At 46.1% G+C, this 21,989-nt stretch overlaps 1 protein-coding gene across 1 annotated transcript in view; it reads left to right on the plus strand.

Annotated features, from left to right (window-relative positions):
• LOC138492015 (all-trans-retinol 13,14-reductase-like) overlaps nucleotides 1–21,989 on the plus strand; it is a 291,725-nt gene that overhangs the window by 133,281 nt on the left and 136,455 nt on the right. The window contains exon 3 of the mRNA XM_069618934.1: nucleotides 222–457. Within this exon, the coding sequence (XP_069475035.1) occupies nucleotides 222–457 (236 nt within the window). The remainder of the gene's footprint in view (nucleotides 1–221; nucleotides 458–21,989) is intronic.

Consider the following 21,989-nt stretch of genomic DNA (forward strand, 5'->3'; position numbering starts at 1 on the left):
ACTGCCTTCCGGACCCTCACCAACATGTGCTTTACTCTGTTTCAGCCCTGGTGGCCTTCCAGGGCCTTCTCTAACATGTGACTGACTGTGCCCTAACATTCGTGTATCTGCCTCAGTTCCACCAACATTGTCACCTTGACATGTTACAGATGCTGCCCCAGACACTATCCGGTTGCTTGTGTCTTCATGTAAGGATGCACAGTGTGCGGTTTTCATTTCAGGGATTCACTACATCGGACAGCTGGGCGAGGGTGACAACTTGAGGCTCATAATTGACCAGCTCACTGAAGACCAGCTGCAGTGGGCACCAATGGACGATCCTTTTGATGTGGTGATCATGGGGCCCAACAGCAAGAGGTACCCCCTGCACAGTGGCAGGAAGGCCTATGCGGATGGACTCAAGAAACTATTCCCAGGAGAAGTGGAAGCCATCGACAAATACATGGAGCTCATCCAGGTAATGCTGAATATTCTGGTGTTTGGGGGTAGTACCTCATTTTGCTTTTGTGCCTCTTCAGGACTCTTAAGCTTTCTGAGCCTCCGATGCATGACTTATTGAAAGATGTGCGCATCATCTGCCTGGTGGACACGTGCATGAAAATGGCCATAAGAAGACATGCAGTGGTCACCAAAACTAAATGATCAACTTTCATATTGCCCCATAATCCGGGTACATATTGCTTAATTTTCTATGCAGTGCTATTGCCAACCTTTGGGGAGGGGTGGGGGGCATAATGAGCAGGCCGCCAAATTTCCTCTTCTCTAACTATGCCTTCGCTCTTAGGTGCCCAGCCTGGAGTATACAGGGAAATGTATTGACTGGGGTAAGAGAGAGCACCCCAGTGCTTAATTTGTGGGGGTGTTGGCCGGGGCTCGGTCCTGACAAATATTTCTGAAACCTAGCACTTATTGTCTCAGACTCAGCTTGATTATGATGTGGTGTTTTGGCAACTTTATTATTTTGAACTGCCAGTCACATAATAAACACCCAGAGAATCGGAGTAACATGTAAATGATGATTTTGTTTAAAGACATGATTAAACGTTTCTCTCGTTGCAAGCATGTTGTTTTATGTGCATTGAATTTGTATTTGTAAATCACACATCTGCCTTAGTGGGTACATCCATCAACCACACTAAGCCGCTGGGAGTTGCAGCTTTAACCCCATATATGTTGACAGCATGGGAAGCAGCAGTGGGTGGTGGCAACAGTGGGCGGGGAGCTGCCCATCCTGACGTGTCATGGGCGTGTTCGAAAATATATTAGCCCCGGCACAAATTAAGCACTGGAGTACCATTCTGCATATTCTGTGTGGAAGAAGCATCCTTGTCCACTTATCGGGGCCCTCTGTCTTGTTATTAATGTTTCCACTGTCACTCTCTTTCCACTTTTTCCCATATTCGCCCCCTTGAATGAAGAGGGCTTCATTAGTCTTCCCCACCTTAACTTTCTCGCTTGCCTGCCCTTCAGGGCCTTGAAGTTGCCTGTAAGTAGCATAAGGTGCTATACAACTTTTACATGTGGACCCGGGCCCTCTCTGTTTCTCTATTGCTCTTGCAATGCTCTGCATGTAGAACTGACAGCAGTCTGGCTGCAGAGCACAGGGCAAGAGATATGTCCAAGTACACCTACACACTGTTGTTTAGGGGAGATTCAGGAGGTAACACTTAGCATATAAAAGAAAAAAGGTACATACCCTCCTGATCTTTGTGGTGACAGGAACTGCAGGGGCAGGAGATGGTTGAAAGAAACACACAGAGTGAAAGAGAAAGCAAGCAAATACACTGGGTAACACGATTGATCAGAAGAAGGGGTTTACTGGGATATGATAAGGGGTCTCCAGGGAGATTAGGGAAAGCCCTGGGAATGGGAACCAGCATATTACTCTTAACCACAATCTTGCATAAGCATCATGGGTTGGACGGGCTGAAGGGACTGTTGTACTTCATGTAAGGGTAAAACTGGAGACCTATATTGAGACAGTTAAGACTCCAGCGGACTAGATGAAGGCAACAGAAGTCTTTACCAGAAACCAACCCAGTGGGTCATAATGTTTATGTACACACTACAGAGGCACAACTGTAGACCAATCCACAATAAAGGCAGAAAGCAGTGTGAATAGAAATAACTTGTTGAAGGACATACAGAAGCGGTGGATGTAGACGGAGGCTATACCAACACTAACCTAGAAAGTACACAGGAATGTTGGTACAGAGAAATTCATGGGTGAAGAACCAGAATGGGTATCTGGGACTAGCAGGCAAGGAACGCCTTTTATCTAGGAATATCGGGAAACACAAAGCAGTAGTCCCAGACAAGGTAGGTCACTACTAACTCAGTGAATACAAGGGTTCAGGAAACTGCACTAAAGAGCAGTCAATGAAACTATAGAGTGTAGTCTAGTACTAAAACAAGAAATAAAGGGGAAAGCTTAATACTGCGGTTTGCTGCTAATTCAGCAAATTTATTGAACGGCATAATAGGAGCAAATGACAGTAAAGAAAGTTGCTGGGATTGTGGACAGAGAGAAAGGGAGAAAACAGCGTTGGCAGGAACAGGAGGAGTCTGTGAGGAAGAAACGTTCACATAAAAAGGGTGTTTGTCAGAAAGACAGCAAAGATACCGGCATAGGACAGGATATCCGTAACAGCAAAAGAAGCTACAGCATGCAGGATTTCCACGATAGGCTCAAAACAGGCAGTCTGTAATAGCTGACTGGAAAAGACTCTGCAGAGAAGCTGCAACAAGAGGGATTCAGAAGCCAAAAGCATGATATTCTGTAAAGACTCACACACTGGTCACAGAAGCACAGAGAGGAACTCCTAGTGAAGGTAGTTGATAGGACAACTGCTTCTGCTGAAACTGAGTGTATGAAAGCCCTCAGAGCTGATTGTAGTCTCAGGCAGCTCTGCTCATGTATGCCTGCAGCAGTGGATTGTAATTGGTTTAATCTTTACACCACTAAGAGCAGAGGAGATTTCTCTAATCGGAATGTACATACTGTACAAGTGACAGATCTCCTAAAGCACAGCAAAATTACTGTTAAGGGTCCTCAAGAGAGACGTGAACATAATCAGAGGCCATGTACCCATCAACCTTTTCTTTCTGGCTTGATGAATCATGTGTGTAACTGATTCCCTTTGATAAGTTTGGAAAAATAACGGATACAATATTTCTAACAGTGTGTTCTAGGCAAAAACAATATATGGTTTAAAATGTGTGCCATTCTATTGAGAACGTTTATCTCCTTATAACTGTGATATGCGCGATTGTTCCATCATTTATGGATTTTGAATATTTATATGCTAAATTAACTTTTGCTAAGTCAACTTTTTAAAAATCTGTTTGAATTGACCCCTCCTGGGATTGCTTTAGTGTGTATATTCCGGCACATGGTAGTCCGTTGTCTGGGTGGATGGGGTCTTGTATGCAGACTGCTTCCTAGCAAGTGCAAGGTGGAATACGAGGGGCATTCTGAACTGCCGCTGAAAGCTTTTTACTTTGGTTAGATTGTGCTAAGGTAGACTGTGAGAGTAGTTATGCGTAGAGCGACCGGTGAAGTGCAAGCCAGGGCCCTGGCATTTGCTTGTTCACATCCCCTTCCATGTGGCAGGCGCCAACACTGTCCAGCCTAAGTGAAGGTGGAGGGTTGGAGTAACCTAGATTGAGGTGTATCTGACGGTTGTTTATGGGACGGGTGATGCCAGAAAAATGCTCTGGTGGTCATTGGTGAATTCCATAGGATGGGAAAGAAATAAGCAATAGGCAGTGAAAGGAAGCAGGGGCTTTGCAAGGAGTTATTGTGAGGATCCTATCTTCCTGCTTCCGAGCAACGCTGCATGCGCATATTCAGACTCTGTAGGTTTTAGCATGGAAATTATGCCATAAACAAACAGCCTAAGCATTCATGTACCTGGTTTTATCGCTGCAGTTTGGGGCCAAACTAATTTCATGTACCATTCCGGGTTAGACTAGCAGATGCCTTTGCATTCTGGTATATGTATGCTGTCCAAGAGGCAGAAGGCTGGGAGAAGCATAGTAAGTACATTTGTTTGCAGCAGGCTGGCAAGAGCTGGAGAGATTTTTTATTGTGTAATTTCTTTTAATGTGCAAACATTCTTCCCAGATCAGAAGATGGTTGCAGCAAGTGGATTCACTGGCTGAACCTATTGTTCATGTAGTTAAGCTGTAGTGTGTAGGAGGTCCATACCCCAGTGTGGCTGCGCTGTGCCTGGTAGACCGCCTGATACCGGAGTTGTTCTGCCACTGCACTTTCGCACAAGGATACATTGCTGCCAGGTCATACCAGTGATTGCGCTGTGCGATTCAAAACACTTCTGGAATGGTAACCTACCTCCTCTATGCACCTTTCTCACGCACATATAAATGCATTGGATGCAGTGCCACGTGACGCACCACCACAGCCCTGACAGATTGCGGTCCATCACTATGACTCTTGCTTATATCCTCCAATGCAGAGTATATCACAATTATTTACTCAGGATTAAGATATCCTAGAACACGGGGCTATACTTTAACACATTCCCATACAGGTGTACACCACTATGTTCATATCAAAGGCAGAGGGTGTGGTGTGTGTATGTATGTATATATGTATATGTATATATATGTATATATATATATAACATTTCCGAGGCTTGTGGAATCTGCTTAGATCACATGTTGTGCATAGGCTGACATCTAATGGAAGCTGCAGAGTATTACAGTTTGTTTTTCAAAACCCAAAAAGGGGCGTCAAACCAGGGCGTGCCAGTAATACTATCCCTAGTGTGACGTCCCCTGTATCCATGATCCCTCACGCGTGTAGGATCCTCACATTTTTTTTTCCGACATACTAGTCGGATGCATGTTGCAGAGTTCCCTTGGCTCTTAGCAGTTTATACTTACAATTACCATTAAATACTTCCCCGTTCACTTTAATCGTATGCCAAAGATCGACGCGGGTGAAGAGCGAGGAAGCCAGCCTTTGAGAACTGCCACGATGGACTCTGGCCTTGGAAGGCCTCTGGCCTCGGCTCTGTACAATAGGGAGAGTGGGGGGTGGTCATACAGGATTCTTTCCCACCTTTTCGTACATATACCCGCCCGCTGCCATTTTGTAACATATGGAGAGTACTCCATTCAAATTCTGCCCAAAGTGTAATAGGAGGTTTCCCTGGGAGGACAAGCACAATACATGCAATCTTTGTCTCCCACGCGACCATCCCGAGGCTACCTGTCGAGCGAGCTTGAAAGCTCTTCAAGCTGAAAAACCCTTAATGACCGTTCAACTAAACGCTGGGCCCACTACGCCAGGCAGCTAGAGGCCATGGAAGTGGAGGGGACATTCAGCGATGGCAGCAACGCCGCCGAATCGGATGGAGAGGGCAGAGGGGTGACTTCGGAAATCCATGTGCAGGCCCCCGACCCCGAAGGACTGGCCGGTGGCCACGTTGTGGGGTCAACACCCGGCGGCAAAAGCACTACACATACTACCTCCACTAAGCACATAAGCCCCGGCCGTGACTCGACACGCGTGTCAAGCGATCGGCAACGGAAGACACCAAGAGAGCAGTCCAACGAATCTATGTCCTCTGGGTGTTCCCGTTCGCCTCATGACAAAGGCCAACCGTCTTCGGTTGATAAAGGTGTCGCACTATCAATAGTCCCCGAGGCCCGATCGTCAGATGACGATTCCGCCCTCTATCCTCCACAGCCAAGACGCGTAGCGTCTACATCCGAGATTCAACGTCCTTCCTCGAATACCACCTCCGAATCTCGACGCGAGGTGTCAAATCCCTCGGAGGCCCCTAAAGAAACTGGAAAACACTCCTCTAGTCATGGGAAGGAGGATAAACAATATAAAAAGTCATCTTCAGAAGACCATGTTCATAAGGAGAAGCAGAAAGACCATAAATCAATAGGGAATCCAAGGTCTCAGATCCTACCACTAAAAGTAAACTCATTCCTCCCACTGTTCACGATATGGGCACTGATGAGGAACCAGAACATGTTGTTGTTATTCCTAGCTCCAAAGAATGGAACTCAGCAGACATTGATAGGGTAATGAGAAGGATGTCATTCATGGCTGACTTCTATGAAAAGGACCCTAATTTTTTCCATAGTTTCTCCATCACCCCTGCTACCTCTGCCTCTTCGGGGGGGGGTCTAAGGCAATACCTAGTTCCTCTCAGCCCCCTGCTAAGAAACGCTGCTCTGATGCCCCGGCTCAGGGCTTGGTCATAGACTCCTTTGTGGTTGAACCGTACCACCCACGATTCATATTGTGATGAAACAGAACTTCAATTGGTGGATGACCAGACAGGGGCCTCTTATTATGGGGATGACGAGGACCAGGAGGAGGAGGAGGATCAGGCTGAAGCCTACAATCTTGACTCCCCGATTCCTAAAGACCCCCCCGGTGCATGACTCGCCTGTAGATAACCAACCACTCCTAAATGAGGTATTATCTAAGGCAGCTGCCCATTTTCAAATCAATACACAGGGTGTCCAAGAAGACATGGATTTCGCTGAAGAAATCCTAGGAGACAAGAGAGCCATAACTCAGGCTATTCCTCTATTAAAATCCATCCAGCGTAGGATTGATCCCTCGCTAGTTACCCCGAATCTCACTTGAGCGGTTAATCCGCGAGTCGAGAAATTGTTCCGTGCCGCACCCTCCGATCCCCTGTACATTAGGGGCCAATTAAAACCGGATTCCCTGGTCGTAACAACCACCAAAAAGAGGGCAAGTTCACCACTTGCTTCTTCGGAAGCACCTCCTGATAAGGAAAGTAAAAGATTATACGCTCTGGGTAGAAAGGTTGCCTCCACGTCTGCCTATCGGGCACGAATTGCCAACAGTGCCACCCTTTTGTCAAGCTACAATTGCCATCAGTGGGTATCTGCTGTGGTATCCTCCGCACCTGAACCCTTAAAGAGCCAGTTAGCTCAACTGGCAGCAGATGGAAGGTCTGTATCAGGCTGCATGCTAAAAACAAACTTCGATGCAGCAGATAATGCTGGAAGGTTAATCGCCGAAGGCACGGTTATAAAGTGTCATGCCTGGCTGAGGCAGTCAGGGTTCAAACCTGAAACGCAAGCAACCCTCATAGATATGCCTGTGGAGCCGAACATACTGTTCGGCAAGGCAGTGGAGGAAGCTTTAAGGACGGCAAAGGATGAGTACGAGACCCTAAAATCTCTTGGCCAACTCTCCAATAAACCCTCTGGACAGAGGGGAAACGAAAAAATGTTCGCCGCTTTCGTGGGCAAGGTTCCCAAAGGGGTTCAAACTATTACCAGAATCAGGGAACCTCATGGGGTAACAATCAATCCCAATCCTCACAGGGCTTCCCCAGAGGACAGCGCAGGGGCCGCACTAGAGGTAGAGGCAGCCCCGCCAGAGGTAGTACGCCACCCAACAAGCAGTGACGTTCAGCTTCAGGTCCCCTCCCATGCATCCCTAGTAGAGGGGGGTGCATTTCCACCTTCACCCACGCATGGGAGGGGTCACTTCAGACAGATGGGTGCTGTCCACAGTGTCCGGAGGATACTGCATAGAGTTGCTAGGGCGCCCCCACCACCATCCTCCGCGACAGAAGGTACACTTGATGGAACATCAAAAGATCCTCCTCAAGGAAATCGCTGTTCTGCTAGCAAAGGACGCCATAGAAGTTGATCCCGGCCAACCAGGTAAACAGGGGTATTTATTCAACCTACTTCCTTGTGCCAAAAAAAGATCTGACAATTCGCCCAGTATTAGATTTGTACCCTGCAGACAAGTATGTCAAGCCACAAAAATTCTGCATGACTACACTACAAGAGGTAATCCCTCTACTAAAAAAGGGGATTACATGGAAACATTGGATATGAAAGATGCCTATTTTCATATTTCAATGTTCCCAGTGCACGGAAGTTTCTTGTGTTTCAAGATAGACAACCAGCACTACCAATTCAAGGTGCTGAGCTTCGGGATAGCCTCGGCTCCAAGGGTATTCACCAAGGTACTGGCGGTGGTGGTGGTGCACCTACGCAGGGAGGCAATACCATTGTACCCTTACCTGGACGACTGGCTCATTGCAGGGGAGTCCCCCCTAATTTGCAGACTAAACATCCAAAGAACAATCAACCTCCTCTTCCAATTGGGCTTCTCAGTCAATGAGAAAAAATCAAGCCAGGTGCCAAGCACCTCAAAACAGTTCCTAGGAGCTGTCCTAAATACCCAAGAGGGGTTGGCCTTTCCATCATAGGAAAGAATTTGAAATGTGTTGCTGCAAATTCCTCAATTTCAGACCGGTGGCCAGACAAGGGTGCGCAAAGCTATGCGTTTGCTAGGCATAATGGCATCTTGCATTTACCTGGTACCCCACGCGCGCCTGCGCATGCGACCCATGCAGGAATGTTTGGCGAAACAGTGGTCTCAGGCAAGTGGTCAGTTGGATGATCTAGTGGCCGTTTTGCCAACACTAGTACAGAGTCTTCGCTGATGGACACCAGACGCCTCCCTGGCCGGGTGGGGAGCTCACTACCTTCACCATACAGCTTAGGGTCTCTGGTCTCACACAGTGGCTCAGAACCACATCAATCTGCTAGAGCTTCTGGCAGTCTTCAGAGCGCTTCAGGCATTCAAACCCCTCCTATCCAACCAGTCAGTGCAGATCTTAACGGACAGCATGACTACAATGTTTTACTTAAACAAACAAGGTGGCACTCATTCTCCCAATCTGTCCAAGCTTGCCTAGAGAATTTGGAAATGGGCACTCAAACGGAAGATTTACCTGTCATTCCAACATGTTCCAGGGGAACTCAACTCGCTAGCAGATGCTCTGAGCAGAGATCCCCTCCCAGAGGAACACGAGTGGCGTCTACACGAAGAAGTCGTAGGAGACCTCTTCTCTCAGTGTGGTATCCCCACTATAGACCTTTTCATCATAAGTGAAAACAGGCAGTGCCCAGACTTCGCATCCAGATTCCCCCAGCCAGGCTCCAAGGGGAACGCCCTATGGATGAATTGGTCAGGGATATTTGCCTACGCTTTTCCACTAGCCCCTCTGAGGAAAGTGGTCAACAAGATCCACAGAGAACCGCTGACGCTCATCCTGGTTGCTCCCATGTGGGTGAGACAACCATGGTATCCACACCTAAGCAAACTGGCGGTGTTCGACCCCATCAAACTCCTGTGCCGGTACAACCTACTCTCCCAGCACAAGGGGCTAACAGTGCATCCTCAACCCAACTCGATAAACTTGGCAGCGTCGCTCCTGAAGTAATAGAGTTCGGACATCTCAATTTACCTCAGAGATATATGGATATCTTGAAGGAGTCAAGAAAACCAAACACGAGGCACTGTTATTATGATAAATGGAAACGATTTATTATTTGGTGCCAGAATAAGCAAATAAACCCTGATGATTGTACTCCTTCCAATGTGGTCACCTATATGCTCCACTTGTTGGATGCAGGGTTAGTGTTTAACTCACTAAAAGTACACATGGCAGCTTTATCAGCCTACACCACATCCCATAACAAGGTGTCATGGTGGAAGATGCCAGTTTTTAAAGCATTTATGGAAGGGGTAAAGAGACTCCACCCTCCAATTTCTAACCCACCACCAGGTTGGGACCTTAATGTGGTACTTGCTGAGCTCATGAGACCTTCCTTTGAGCCCAGGCACAAGTCTAGTCTCAAACACCTGACTTACAAAACAGCCTTCTTAGTAGCCATTACTTCCATAAGAAGGGTCAGTGAAATACAAGCTCTGTCAGTGCAAGATCCTTTCTTTACTATACATAAGGTCAAACTGGTTTTACGCACTCACCATAGTTTCTCACCTAAGTTCATTTCCAAATTCCATGTTAACCAGTCTATTGAGCTACCGGCCTTCTTCCAAGAACCCAAGAGCTCTGCTGAGGTGAAACTCAACACACTAGATGTGAGGAGGGCGGTCCTCTACTATGTAGACAAGACCAGACCGCTAAGAAAGACAGATCAGCTGTTTGTCTCCATAGCTCCAGGCAGAGAAGGAGATCACATCTCTAAAAATGCCATCTCTAGGTGGATAGTCAGATGTATCCAACTGTGCTATTCCCTTTCAGATAAAACACTGCCTTTTACGCCAGGGGCCCACTCTACAAGAGGTACTGGAGCCATTCTGGCTTTCATTGCAAATGAACTCCTTGACAGCATTTGCAAAGCAGCTACATGGAGCTCTATTCACACCTTTACTCAGCACTACTGCATTGACACTCATTCCAAGACAGATACTCAAGTGGGACAAGCGGTTCTAAGACATTTGTTCGCTCATGACCCTTCTCACATCCCACCTCCTTCTTCTAACACTGCTCGCTAATCTATGCACAGCCTGTGATCTAAGCAGATTCCACAAGCCTGAGAAGGGATACATTACTCACCGTAATCGTATTTCTGATGCTTGTATCTGCTAAGATTCACATGGGCGTGCCCTTCCTCCCCTCTGAGAGAATGTGCATGGATGCTTGTAGTCTTAAGTATCTTATCTGCTTGGATACTCTGTACTCGCGCTACTCCTCATGCTACCTCATGTCAGAAAAAATACAATCTGAGGATCCTACACGTGTGAGGGATAATGGGTACAGGGGACGTCACACTAGGGATAGTATTACTGACACGCCCTGGTTCAACGCCCCTTTTCGAGTTTCGAAAAACAAACTGTAATACTCGCAGCTTCCACTAGATATCGCCCTATGCACAGCATGTGAATCTAAGCAGATACAAGTATCAGAAATACGATTACGGTGAGTAATGTATCCCATATACAGTGGTCAAAGTGTACAAAAAGAAGTAGTGGAACTATGTTCCCTGCTGGCCTGCCCCTGCTACCCACAAACCCCATCGAAACAACCCCTCCCACACACAATGCACCCCCCAAACACTTGCACCTGCTGTTTAAGGGAACGTTCAGTGCAGTGCACTGAAAGTGAAGGTTTCAACTTCTTCCTACACTTTTATTTTAAAACAAAACCATTCAGGAACGGTTTCTTTTTAAAATAAAAGTATAGGAGCTGTAAAAGGTAATTTAAAAAAGTATAGGACCACCGCTCCCGACCGCTCCCGCTCACTTCGACCACTGCCCATATATGTATCTACAATAGAGCATAACTTGAATACCTCTTTTAGCTGATCATGCTGTTGAGTAGAAGTGGACTTGGCCTATCGTAACACCAGAGATTACCTGAAAGGCTGATGCCTCTGAAGGTTTCTGTCGTCTCTGTGAAGCAGATGAGACAGCAGGGGCCAGAGAGAGTCACTTCATAGTAGTTCTCCCTGTTGTAGCTTGGGCAGAGGCCGAGGACTACATAAATATGATTAGACTAGCCAGTGTTCGCTCTGTTTGTCGGCTAAATACAGCGCTATTAAAGTATTCAGAAAATCCACATTAGTTAAAATGAACAATACATTTGCTGACCTAATTTACAAAAGTGTTTTTGAGCCTTCAGTGAATCAGCTTATACACAAAAGACTTGTCGTAGGTGATAGTGACTCCTCACAGGTGCCCTGTTTGAACTTCTTTTTTTTCAAAATAAATGCAAAAGTAGGGTTCTGTCAGGAGAATGTGCTTGAGTTGTCTGCCCTTCATTATCAGTCAAATTATGATTTTATTCACACTTTCGGCTCATTGAGTCTTTCATGACAAGACAATACAGTGCAAGCAAAATAATATACAATAAAAGATGATGCATAAAACATTGAAACCTATTAAACCCCAACAAATATCATGGTAAAGCATTGGGATAAGACCTAAAATTGTCTAAAAGATATAAATAGATGACAACTATGAAAACACATCATGGGCCTCCGCCACAGAGAGAAAAACCTGAATAGCAGTGTAATTAGGCTTGGTTCAATAGCCCCTTTGCAATTCAACAAGCTCGGAACTAAAGAATGTAAGTTAGACCCTGGGGGAGAGCTATAAACGGTCCTCCTGCAGGCCTTGCACCTTTTTAAAAATCCCATTAGACCTGTATGGTGAGTTCCTTAGTTTACATACTCAACCCAAGAGACGTGCACTCCCCAAGGGGACTGGTGACAAAATATTTACCAGTGCTTTTTGTAAAAAGGTGCCTGTCACCATAAGCACACTTCATTTTTGGTGCAATGCTGCCAAGCATGCACAGTCAAACTTGCACTTGCCATTTACTGCAAACAAAGTTTGATTACAGTAAATGGCAAATAAGTTTCCAACATCCCCATATTCGCCAGAAAAGTCGAATATCATGGAATTGGTACTCGCCCTTCTTAAAAACTACTCGCCAATGCTAGTGGGCTAGTAGATTTCGCAAGCCCTGTCCTGTGTTTATGGCCAAGCTCGCAACCCCAGGGCCCTTTCTAATCTCAGCAGATTCCAGCCTGCTTGACTCTCAGACACCAGGCTCTGAAAATAAAAAAACTTGCTATAGCTGTAGTCCTATTACTGTCCTGATCCACCCGAAGAAAAATCATGTCATCATCTGGATTGTCCAGAAGGCCTTAATTTCTTATAAAAGGCAAGATTTTGTTGAGCCTTAAAGGAGTCCTAAGCAGGGCATTCCAGAACGAAGTGGGGCAAATCATCTTTCAGCCGAGCACCTTACACATTTTAGATGTAAATCGCTGTCCCATTTGTTGGTGATAGCTGCAAGAAGTAAAAGGGAAAAGAAGCATCTCATCTGTGGGTTAGTGAGTGTCAATAGGTTTGGTTGTGGCCTTCCCCCGCCTACATATATATCACTCTAGTGGGTATGAGCCAAATCAGTGATCTCCTCCTCACTCAGGCTCCATTGTCTTAACTTTTGGTTTTTTTTTAAGTTGTACAAAAGGAGCCTGTGTATGTCAGTTAAATGAGAATCCTGATTAAGAATGTAGCCAAGGCCCAATTCTCTGAGGTCCTCCACAAGTTCTTCCTGTATAGGGAGATGGGGGTTTGTGAAAAATGTTCATGCCGTGCCACATCCATCAATTCATTTGTTTCAGAGGTTATACTCTTAATTGTGTATCTGGCCGGACTGTCCAACGCCCTTCTCTCTTGTTTCCGGGAGTTGACATCTGCATGGAGAGCAGCGGTCAGCGGATGAAAAACGTCTGGGTAAAAACAGCAAGCTCTTCCAGAAGAGCTGCTCGCAGATGCCTATTTTGGCAGTTGATTTGTCGAGACCCCATAGTTATGCACTACATGCTACTGTACCCCTCAGCTTTGCACAATGGGCTTTTTCAATTACTGCTGCATAGTTGTCCCTGTATGTGCGTGCCAAATTGATGATCGCTGTGCCAGCAATGGAGGCTTTCGTGCAAGCTGACTCCATGTTCGGCATTCCAGCAAAGATTTGATGTAAAAGTCACGCCTAAGTAGGAATAACAATCCACAACTTCTATTAGTTCCCCCCTCTTCCTTGTAGGGCCTCATTACGGGTCTGGCGGTAACCCTGCCAGTGATAACGGCAGTTGCCGCCTGACCCGTAAAAATTACCGCCGCCTGACTTCCCGGTGCCACCAGGCTTTTCCAAGTCTGGCAGCTGGGAAGTCAGGTGCCGGTAACTTCGTTAATCCCCATTCCCATGGAGTCCAATAGGAATATGAGAGTGGGGACATGGAAGCACTGGCACCGTTGTTAGCGGTACCAGTGCTTCCGTGCCGGCTTTGCCTGCCGTGACTGCTGTGCCCGGCAGGGTCAGACCTGTCAGGCACAGCGGCTCCGGCAGGCAAACCTGTAGTTTGTTGGTCCTGAAACAAGGGTGCCTGTGAGCTTACTGGCACCCTTATTTCCGGACCGCCAAACTTTTAATGAAACCTGTAGTCCACCCCCCCACCCCTTCTAACATGAATGTTGATTTTAGTTTGCCCCTGTTTGCATTGCTAAAGATCATACATTTTGACTTGCCTTTATTCAAGATTAAATGGTTTCAGGAAACTGCCTGTAACTGAGCTCTGAGGACATTGGGAGTCCTCTGCATATAGAAGCATGGGTACTGGCCTTCTCTCTGTATCCGGGATGTCCCTTGCAGCTTCCTCAAAAAGGATTGGGGCAAGTAGATATCCCTGTTTTACGCCTCTCGTAGTTGGGACTTTTTGCGTCAATTGGCCCTCTGCTCCATACATTATGTGAAAGGTAGCCTTAGTGTAAAGAGCCCTAATGATGTCGAGCAAACGTTTTTCAGTCCCCATTGTGCAAGTTTCAGCCAGCCTCTCTCTGACCACTAAATCGAAGGTGGAAGAATACAACATAAAGGTGCATTTGCTTGGCCAAGGCATACTTGTCAGAAAGATGCTAGAGAACTAAGGCCTGATTGACTGTGGAAAGTCCTGATCTGAAACCAGCCTTGCCCAATCGAAAACTTAATTTTCCTCAATTAATCTGTTTAATTCCTGAAGGATTATATGGCAAAATTGTTTACAGTCTATATCGATCAGACCGATGGTCCTAAAAGACTTGAACTCATTTGTAGGACACTCTTTTATAGAAAGGGACAAATATTTAATTCAGCCATGATGGACGATACATACCGTTGCTGGCAAAATAGGGGAAAACAATACTAAAAATGTTAGCCCACCAATCTCGTAGGGTTGTGAATACCTTGGTGGGAATCATATTAGGGCCTGGAGCTTTGCAAGATGTCATATGAGCAATAGATTTTCAATTTACACTTATGTAAATTTGAGTCGTTCTCAAATCGTAAATCGGGGACATGCAAGAGTGGAGGCTTTGATGTCAGTACACTGGCCTTTCTTTCACAGAACATGGTACAGTTCGGAAATGTGTTATTCCTCCACGGAACAACGCTTAAAGGATTTTGCACATACCTCTGAATTTGTCCCTGAGCACTTTTTTGTGCTTAATATGTTACTATAATGATGTGTATATATCTTGTCAGGTTGTTTGTTTTGTCATTTGTGATTGTTTAAAGGCATCTCTGTACAAACCATTCACTTGCCTGCCATTGCCCCACCTCTAGCTCTGAGCCCATTGCTCTGGCCACTTCCCACCACCTCCCTCAATGGAGATGGATTCTCAGAGTTTATTTCTATTTCCAGCATAGAACACTGCTGTGTACAAAGTCTGTTACAGTGCCAGAGCTGGGCAGGTACTTCTGGCTGTATGATACACGGTCCCAACTCCCTGTGCCACTTTGCCTTGGTACATAAATTGGGGTGCAAAGAGAAATGTGCACTGGCGTCTGTGAGACGTGTTTTTTCATGTCAGTGTTTTACAGCAGAGTTTCTTTAACTGGGTGTTTTTAATTCTTCGTAGTGCAGCTGGAAAAACTCAGAAGAACATTCTTTTAGGTTCCAATTGCTTTGATTATTGGTACTTGAGGTCTTGCATTCAGGATGGAGAAAATAAAGCTACAAAAGGTACAGTCATACTTTTTGGGCTCAAAATGTTTCGATAACTTCTTCTATTTTGTCTGATTCGTTTATGTATGTGATTGGTGTAATTTTCAAGTCCTCCCTATTTCCCTATAAATGTGAATGTTATTGTAGCCTTGGTAAGCCAAACGTCAAAACATATCTACCAGCTAAAGCTGAGTAGATATGTAGCTAAGTGCCTGAAATGTATGTTATGTTATTAGGATTTGTACCGCGCACTGCTGTCATTTGCATGGTCTCCAGGCGCCTTGTGGATCTGGAAGAGCGTGGGTGAGCTTGGTTTGTTGGAAGGAGAGGGAAAGGCAAGATTGTAGTGCTTTTTGTGTTGAGGCTTCAGATCAGAAACTCCCTGAGCTATAAGTGCTTGTAAGCTACCTAGGTGTGAATTTTAAAGACATCAAAGGCTTTGTGTCAAGTGGGGCAGCCTTGTGCCTGTAGTGTCTGCATGTGTTGGCCTGACCAGGGGTTGAGTATGTCAGTTGTAGTTAGAGGTGCAGGTTTGTCATGTAGGAAGTAATATATATTTCTGGAGCTTGTTGATCTGCTTAGTAGATCACTTGCTCTGCATAGTTCGACATCTAGTGGTAGTCATGGAGTATTACACGATTTGTTTTCGAAATTCGAAAACTGACGTTGACAAGCGTGTTAGTAATACTATCCCTAGAGTGACGTGTACTGTACCCATGGCCTTCTTCGCATCGAGGTCCCTCAGATTGTTTCTTTCTGCCAGCGTCGTCAGTTGCAAGCTGCAGAGTTCCTTTCCAGGCTGATGCCTTTGATTAACTGAAAGTTTATTCGTAGAATTATCTTTCCTTTTCTATTGCCCGCTCTTGCTGCAGAATCAACTAACTGCTCGACAGACAACTCCATCGTCGACGACTTTACTGAATCAACGATCAGACGCAGCAGCCTTCACGGGCCTCTTTGGGCTTAGGCCCTCACAGTAGGAAGAGAGGGGGGAGGTGTTTATAAGGACCTCTTTTAGAGAATGCACATTCTGCCATCCCCTTTCCCTTTTCCTCGCCTAACTGCTCTTTTAATTAATAATTGGTAAAACTCCTTTAAAGTTTTGCCCTACCTGCCATCAAAAATTCATTAAAAAACACATCCCTCCTACCCTGTTAAACACAAAGTCACCAAAAAAGTCGACTCTCGACGCCTTTGTCCTCCAAAAGCATGCAGGCTTTAGATTCTTCTTCCCCTGTAGACAAACTCACAGGGGCTATGCATCACAAGGACCAAGCACCCCTCACCCCCCCAAGCCACCCCTACCATGTCAGGCTTTCCACCTTCATGTGACTATACTCCTGAACAGTTTAACAGAATTTTAAAGAGAATTTCATGCTTTGTCTGCTTTATGGACAAGCATCCAGAAGAACTAACATCCCTTAAAGATGCCTCACAACCATGGGCTTCTACACACCAGCCCCCTGCCAAAAAACCTCGTCTTGAGCCACAGCCTAGCAACTCTGGCCTAGACCCCCCGGCCTCCACCTACCAAGACCCCTCTCAGGACATGTAGGATGTGAATCTCCCAGGGTCACAAGACCCCGGCTCTCAAGGGGACCTATATAGTCAGGACCTACTCCTCAGCAGCATATCAAGCTAGAATCGCTAACAACACTACACTTCTGCCTTGTTATGGCTGCCACAAGTGGGATGACTTGGAACACCAAGTTGAAGCAGTTCCAGAAACACTAAAATCGCAATTGTTGAGCACTATTGCAGAGGGCAAGCAGGTATCCAACTGCATCCTCAAGAATAATCTTGATGCAGCAGATCATGCAGGTCGCATCATCATAGAAGGCAAGTTCATCAAGCGCCATGCCTGGCTCAGTCTGGTTTTAAGCTATAGACTCAGGCTACCCTCCTTAACATGCTGGTGGAGCCTAATGTACTTTTCGGTAAAGCTGTCAAAGACGCCCTCAAAAGCGCAAAGGAGGAGTATGACACTCTTAAATGCCTTGCCCAGTTAACAAACAAGCCCTATGTGCAACAGGGCTCCTCAAACTCCAGAAGGTTTCGGGGTCAAGGTTCACATCGCTCTTCCGTTTACACTCAGGGTGAACAGTCTTCATCTTGGGGCCCATCGCAAGGACAATCTTCCTCTTCCGGTTTTCAAAGAGGAAATAATAGATTGAGAGGAAGAGGCAGAACCTCACCTGGGAGGGACTCCACCCCATCCAAATAATGACGCACCGCTACAGGTCCCCTCCCATGCCACTCCAGTAGGAGGTCGTATTTCACACTTCACTCACGCATGGGAGGGGATAACGTCAGACAAGTTGGTGTTGTCCACCGTGGCAGGGAGGTATTGTATCAAACTGTTACAGAAACCACCCAAACGCCTGTGAAAACACAGAAAAATGACACCAGAAGAGAAGCGCATACTGTTAGAAGAAGTAAAGGCACTGCTGGAGAAGGACACCTTAGAAACCGTCCCAACAAATCAGGTAAACAGGGTTATTTATTCAACATACTTCCTTGTGCCAAAGAAAGACCTTTCCATGCGCCCTGCAAACAAATATGTCAAACCCCAAAGGTTTTGCATGACCACGCTTCAAGAAGTAATCCCCCTCTTAAAACAGGGGAACTACATGGCAACATTGGATATGAAAGATGCATACTTTCATATTTCAATGCTCCCTGTACACAGGAAATATCTGTGTTTCAAGATAGCAGGAGTGCATTAGCAGTTCAAAGTCTCGGGAGGATAGCTCAGGGGCAACGTGCTTGCCTTGGAAGCAAGACGACACGGAGCAACACAGTTTCGATCCCCGGGTCTGCGCTTAGAAACCTCTGTGTATTAGGCGTGTTATAAATAACCTATCATATCATAAAGTACACCCCTTCAGCATCGCCTCAGCGCTAAGGGTATTCACAAAGGTGCTTCAGTAGTAGCAGCAAATCTATGCAGAAAGTCAATCGCTGTATACCCTAATCTGGACGACTGGCTAATTACCGGGGACACTCCTGAAATTTGCAAACAAAATACACAAAAGACAATATACCTACTTTTCAATTTGGGCTTCTCCATCACTAAAAAGAAATCAAGTCTAGTGCCCAGCCAAATAAAACAATTTCTGGGAGCAATTCCAAAGACAAAAGAGGAGCTGGCTTTCCTGTCGAACGAGCGAGTACAAAACATGCTGTTGCAAGTACCCCACTACAAGGCCGGTCACCAGATAACTGTACGCAAAGAAATGCGGTTGCTTGGGGTGATGGCCTCATGCATTCACTTAGTTCCACATGCACACCTTTGCATGCATCCAATGCAGGAATGGTTAGCGAAACAATGGTCTTAGGCAAGCGGTCAGTGGGATGATCTAGTGGTTGTTTCGCTAACCCTGGTACAGGCTCTTCGCTGGTGGTCTAGGGACAACCTGCTAAAAGAAAACCCTTTTTTGCGTTCCACCAGCACAAGCAATCCAACTACAGATGCCTCACTTGCCGATTGGGGGTCACTTCCTTCACCACAAAGCCCATGACCAGTGGACACGTCCTACAGCCCAGAGACACATCAACTTTCTGGAACTTTTGGCAGTCATCAAGGCTCTTCAAGCCTTTCATCAACATCTTACAGGTTGGACAGTGCATGTCCTCACAGACCGCATCACTGCTATGTTCTACATAAACAAGTAAGGAGGCACACACTACACTCTCAAAGTCTATCCAAGCTATCCCCAAAAATATTGAAGTGGGGACTGAAGCGGAAAATGTTCCTAATCTCTCACCATGTTGCAGGGGAACTCAGTTCTCTGGCAGTCACTATAAGCAGATACCCTCTACCAGAAGAATACGAGTGGCAACTCAACAAAGATATCCTAGATGGAATATTCTCACAATGGGGTCACCCTCCATTAGGCTTGTTTGCCACAAGCCTAAACGCTCAATTCCCAGACTTCGCGTCCAGGTTTCGTCAAACAGGGTCCAAGGGGAACGCTCTGTGGATGAATTGGTCAGGGAAATTTGCTTACGCTTTGCCCCCCGACACCACTCCTGAGCAGAATAGTGCACAAGATGAACCAGGAACAGGTGACTCTAATCTGGTTGCTCCTGTGTGGGCGAGACAACCTTGGTTTCCACATCTACTCAAACTGGCAATGTGCGACACAATCAAGCTCCCATGCCCGTGCAACATAACACAACACAAGGGAGCATCCCTCCACCCGCACCCTCAATCTATGAACTTGGCAGCCTGGCTCCTGAAGTCATAGAATCTGGTGACTTGAACAAAGTTGTTTGGATATCCTAAAAGAGGCACAAAAATCCAACACCAGACACTGCTATTTCAATAGGTGGAAGTGATTTGTGATATGGTGCAGGTCACAAACACTAAACCCAACATAATGTTCCCCAGCTAACATTCTACATTCCACGCTTTACCTACTAGACTCCGGCCTAGTATTCAACTCCATTAAAGTACATCTGGTGGCCCTGTCAGCTTATACCACTTCACAAAACAAGGTGTCCTATTGGAAAGTTCCTGTCATTAAAGCATTAATGGAAGGGGTAAAGCGGGTATACCCTCCAATGTCCAACCCTCCACCGGGTTTGGATCTTAATGTCATACTCACAAAGCTCATGGGTCAACCTTTTGAGCCTATGCACAAGGCAAGCCTAAAATATCTGACTTACAAAACTGCATTCCTAGTAGCTATCACCTTTATAAAATGAGTCAGCGAGCTTCAGGCTTTGTCCGTACAAAACCCTTTCTTCATAATCCACAATGAGAAGGTTTTCCTCCGAACACACCCTAGGTTTTCACCTAGGTTCATCTCAAAGTTCCATGTTAATCAATCCATAGAACTTCCTACCTTTTTTCAAAATCCATCCAAGTCAGTTGAAAGGAGCCTCCATACACTTGATGTACAGAGGATGGTCTTGTACTATGTGAACAAAACTAAACCTCTAAGGAAAACAGACCAACTCTTGTTTCCATAGCACCTGGTAGAGAGGGCGATCACACTATTCTATATCCCACAATGTTTTACTTTTCACTTCCAGGGCTCACTCTACCGGTGGTACAGGAGCTACCTTAGCCTTCATTTCAAACGTCCTTCTTAATGCCATTTGCAAAGCTGCTAAATGGACTTCCATCCATACTTTCACACAGCATTATTGCATTGACGCTCACTCTAAAGCAGATTCACAGTTGGGACAAGCAGTTCCCAAACATCTCTTTGCCGCTGTACTTTCTCACTTCCCACCTCCTTCTCACTAATCTATGCAGAGCATGTGATCTAAGCAGATCCACAAGCTCCAGAAGGGATTCATTACTCACCGTAATTGTATTTCCGGTGCTTGTATCTGCTTAGATTCACATGTGCCCCCTCTTTCTCCCCTACTGGAGTGGAAGGCGCATATTTATTATCCATTTATTTTAATATTTATAACGTGCCACATGCCCATGGGCCTCAGAGCGCCCAGTAAAGATAGACAATGGTCAGGGGCATCAGCAGGGTCAGTGATCAGAAGGGGTAGGTGGGGAGGTACCAAATTTAACCTGGATTAAGGTTGAACAGGTAGGTTTTAGTTTGCTTCTTGAATAGTACAAGATTGTTAGTCGGGCATATAAGTCAGCGGAGTGAGCTCCAATGTAGAGGAGCCTGTACGTTGAATGATGTTCCTCCAAAGCGCGCCAGCTTGTACCTGGGCTGTGTTAGTGTGGGGACTGCGGAGGAGTGGAGCTGTCTCCCTGATGTGTGGGTCTTCACTCGATCCTTTAGGTGTGTTGGACAGGTGTTGGTATTTTAATGACAGCATCAGGATCTCGTGCGTGATACATGGGCATGTCTAGGCATGGATGGCCCGAACTGTACTGTTTGTTGTGTGAACCTCTAGCGCTTATATGTTTTAGTGCGTTGTTCCAGCTAACAGGCTATTCCAGTAGTCAAGTCTGGAGTTTATTAGTGCAGAGGATAGTAGCGCGCAATTCTTCGCAGTGAGAAATGGGCGGATATAATTGAATGGCTTGGAGATGAGACCGCCGGAGGATCGAAATATAGGAGACATTGAGGTCTCATGGTCAGTTCATCGTCAAGGACAACCCCTAATGTCTTGACTTTCTTGGACACATTGATGATGTTACCTGCAATACAAAAGTTGGTGTAGGCCGGGGCCAGTTTGTTAAGGCAAGTTCTGGATGCTACACTCAAGAGCTCAGTTTTGTCACAGTTCAGAGCGAGAGAGTTGCTTGCCATCCATGCCTGCACTGCGTCGTAGATTTATATTTATGGCAGCTAGATCCTGTTCATATTTCCCTCTTAGCTCAAGGACGGCCTCAGTGTTATCAGCATAATTAGTATACTGTACACCCAGGGCTTGCAGTAAGTCAAGCAGGGGTCTGATGTACACGTTGAACAGGGTAGGCGATGGGCAAGAGCCCTGAAGGATGCCACATGTTGGAAGGGCCGGGAGGGAGCTTTCTTCACAGACTTCTACCCAAGTGGTCTAACGGCCATGGAATGAAGATATCCAATGGGATACCTGATCAGGGCAGTGTGCGGTATCCACGAGCCTTGTCACCAGTAGAGAGTGGTCCACTAGGTCGAAGGGCGCGGAGAGATCCAAGAGCATCAGTAAGGCGGGATAACCTCTATCGGCTA

This window comes from Ambystoma mexicanum, chromosome 10 (genome assembly GCF_040938575.1).
Source record: "Ambystoma mexicanum isolate Mex_15411 chromosome 10, UKY_AmexF1_1, whole genome shotgun sequence".
Lineage (NCBI taxonomy): Eukaryota > Metazoa > Chordata > Amphibia > Caudata > Ambystomatidae > Ambystoma > Ambystoma mexicanum.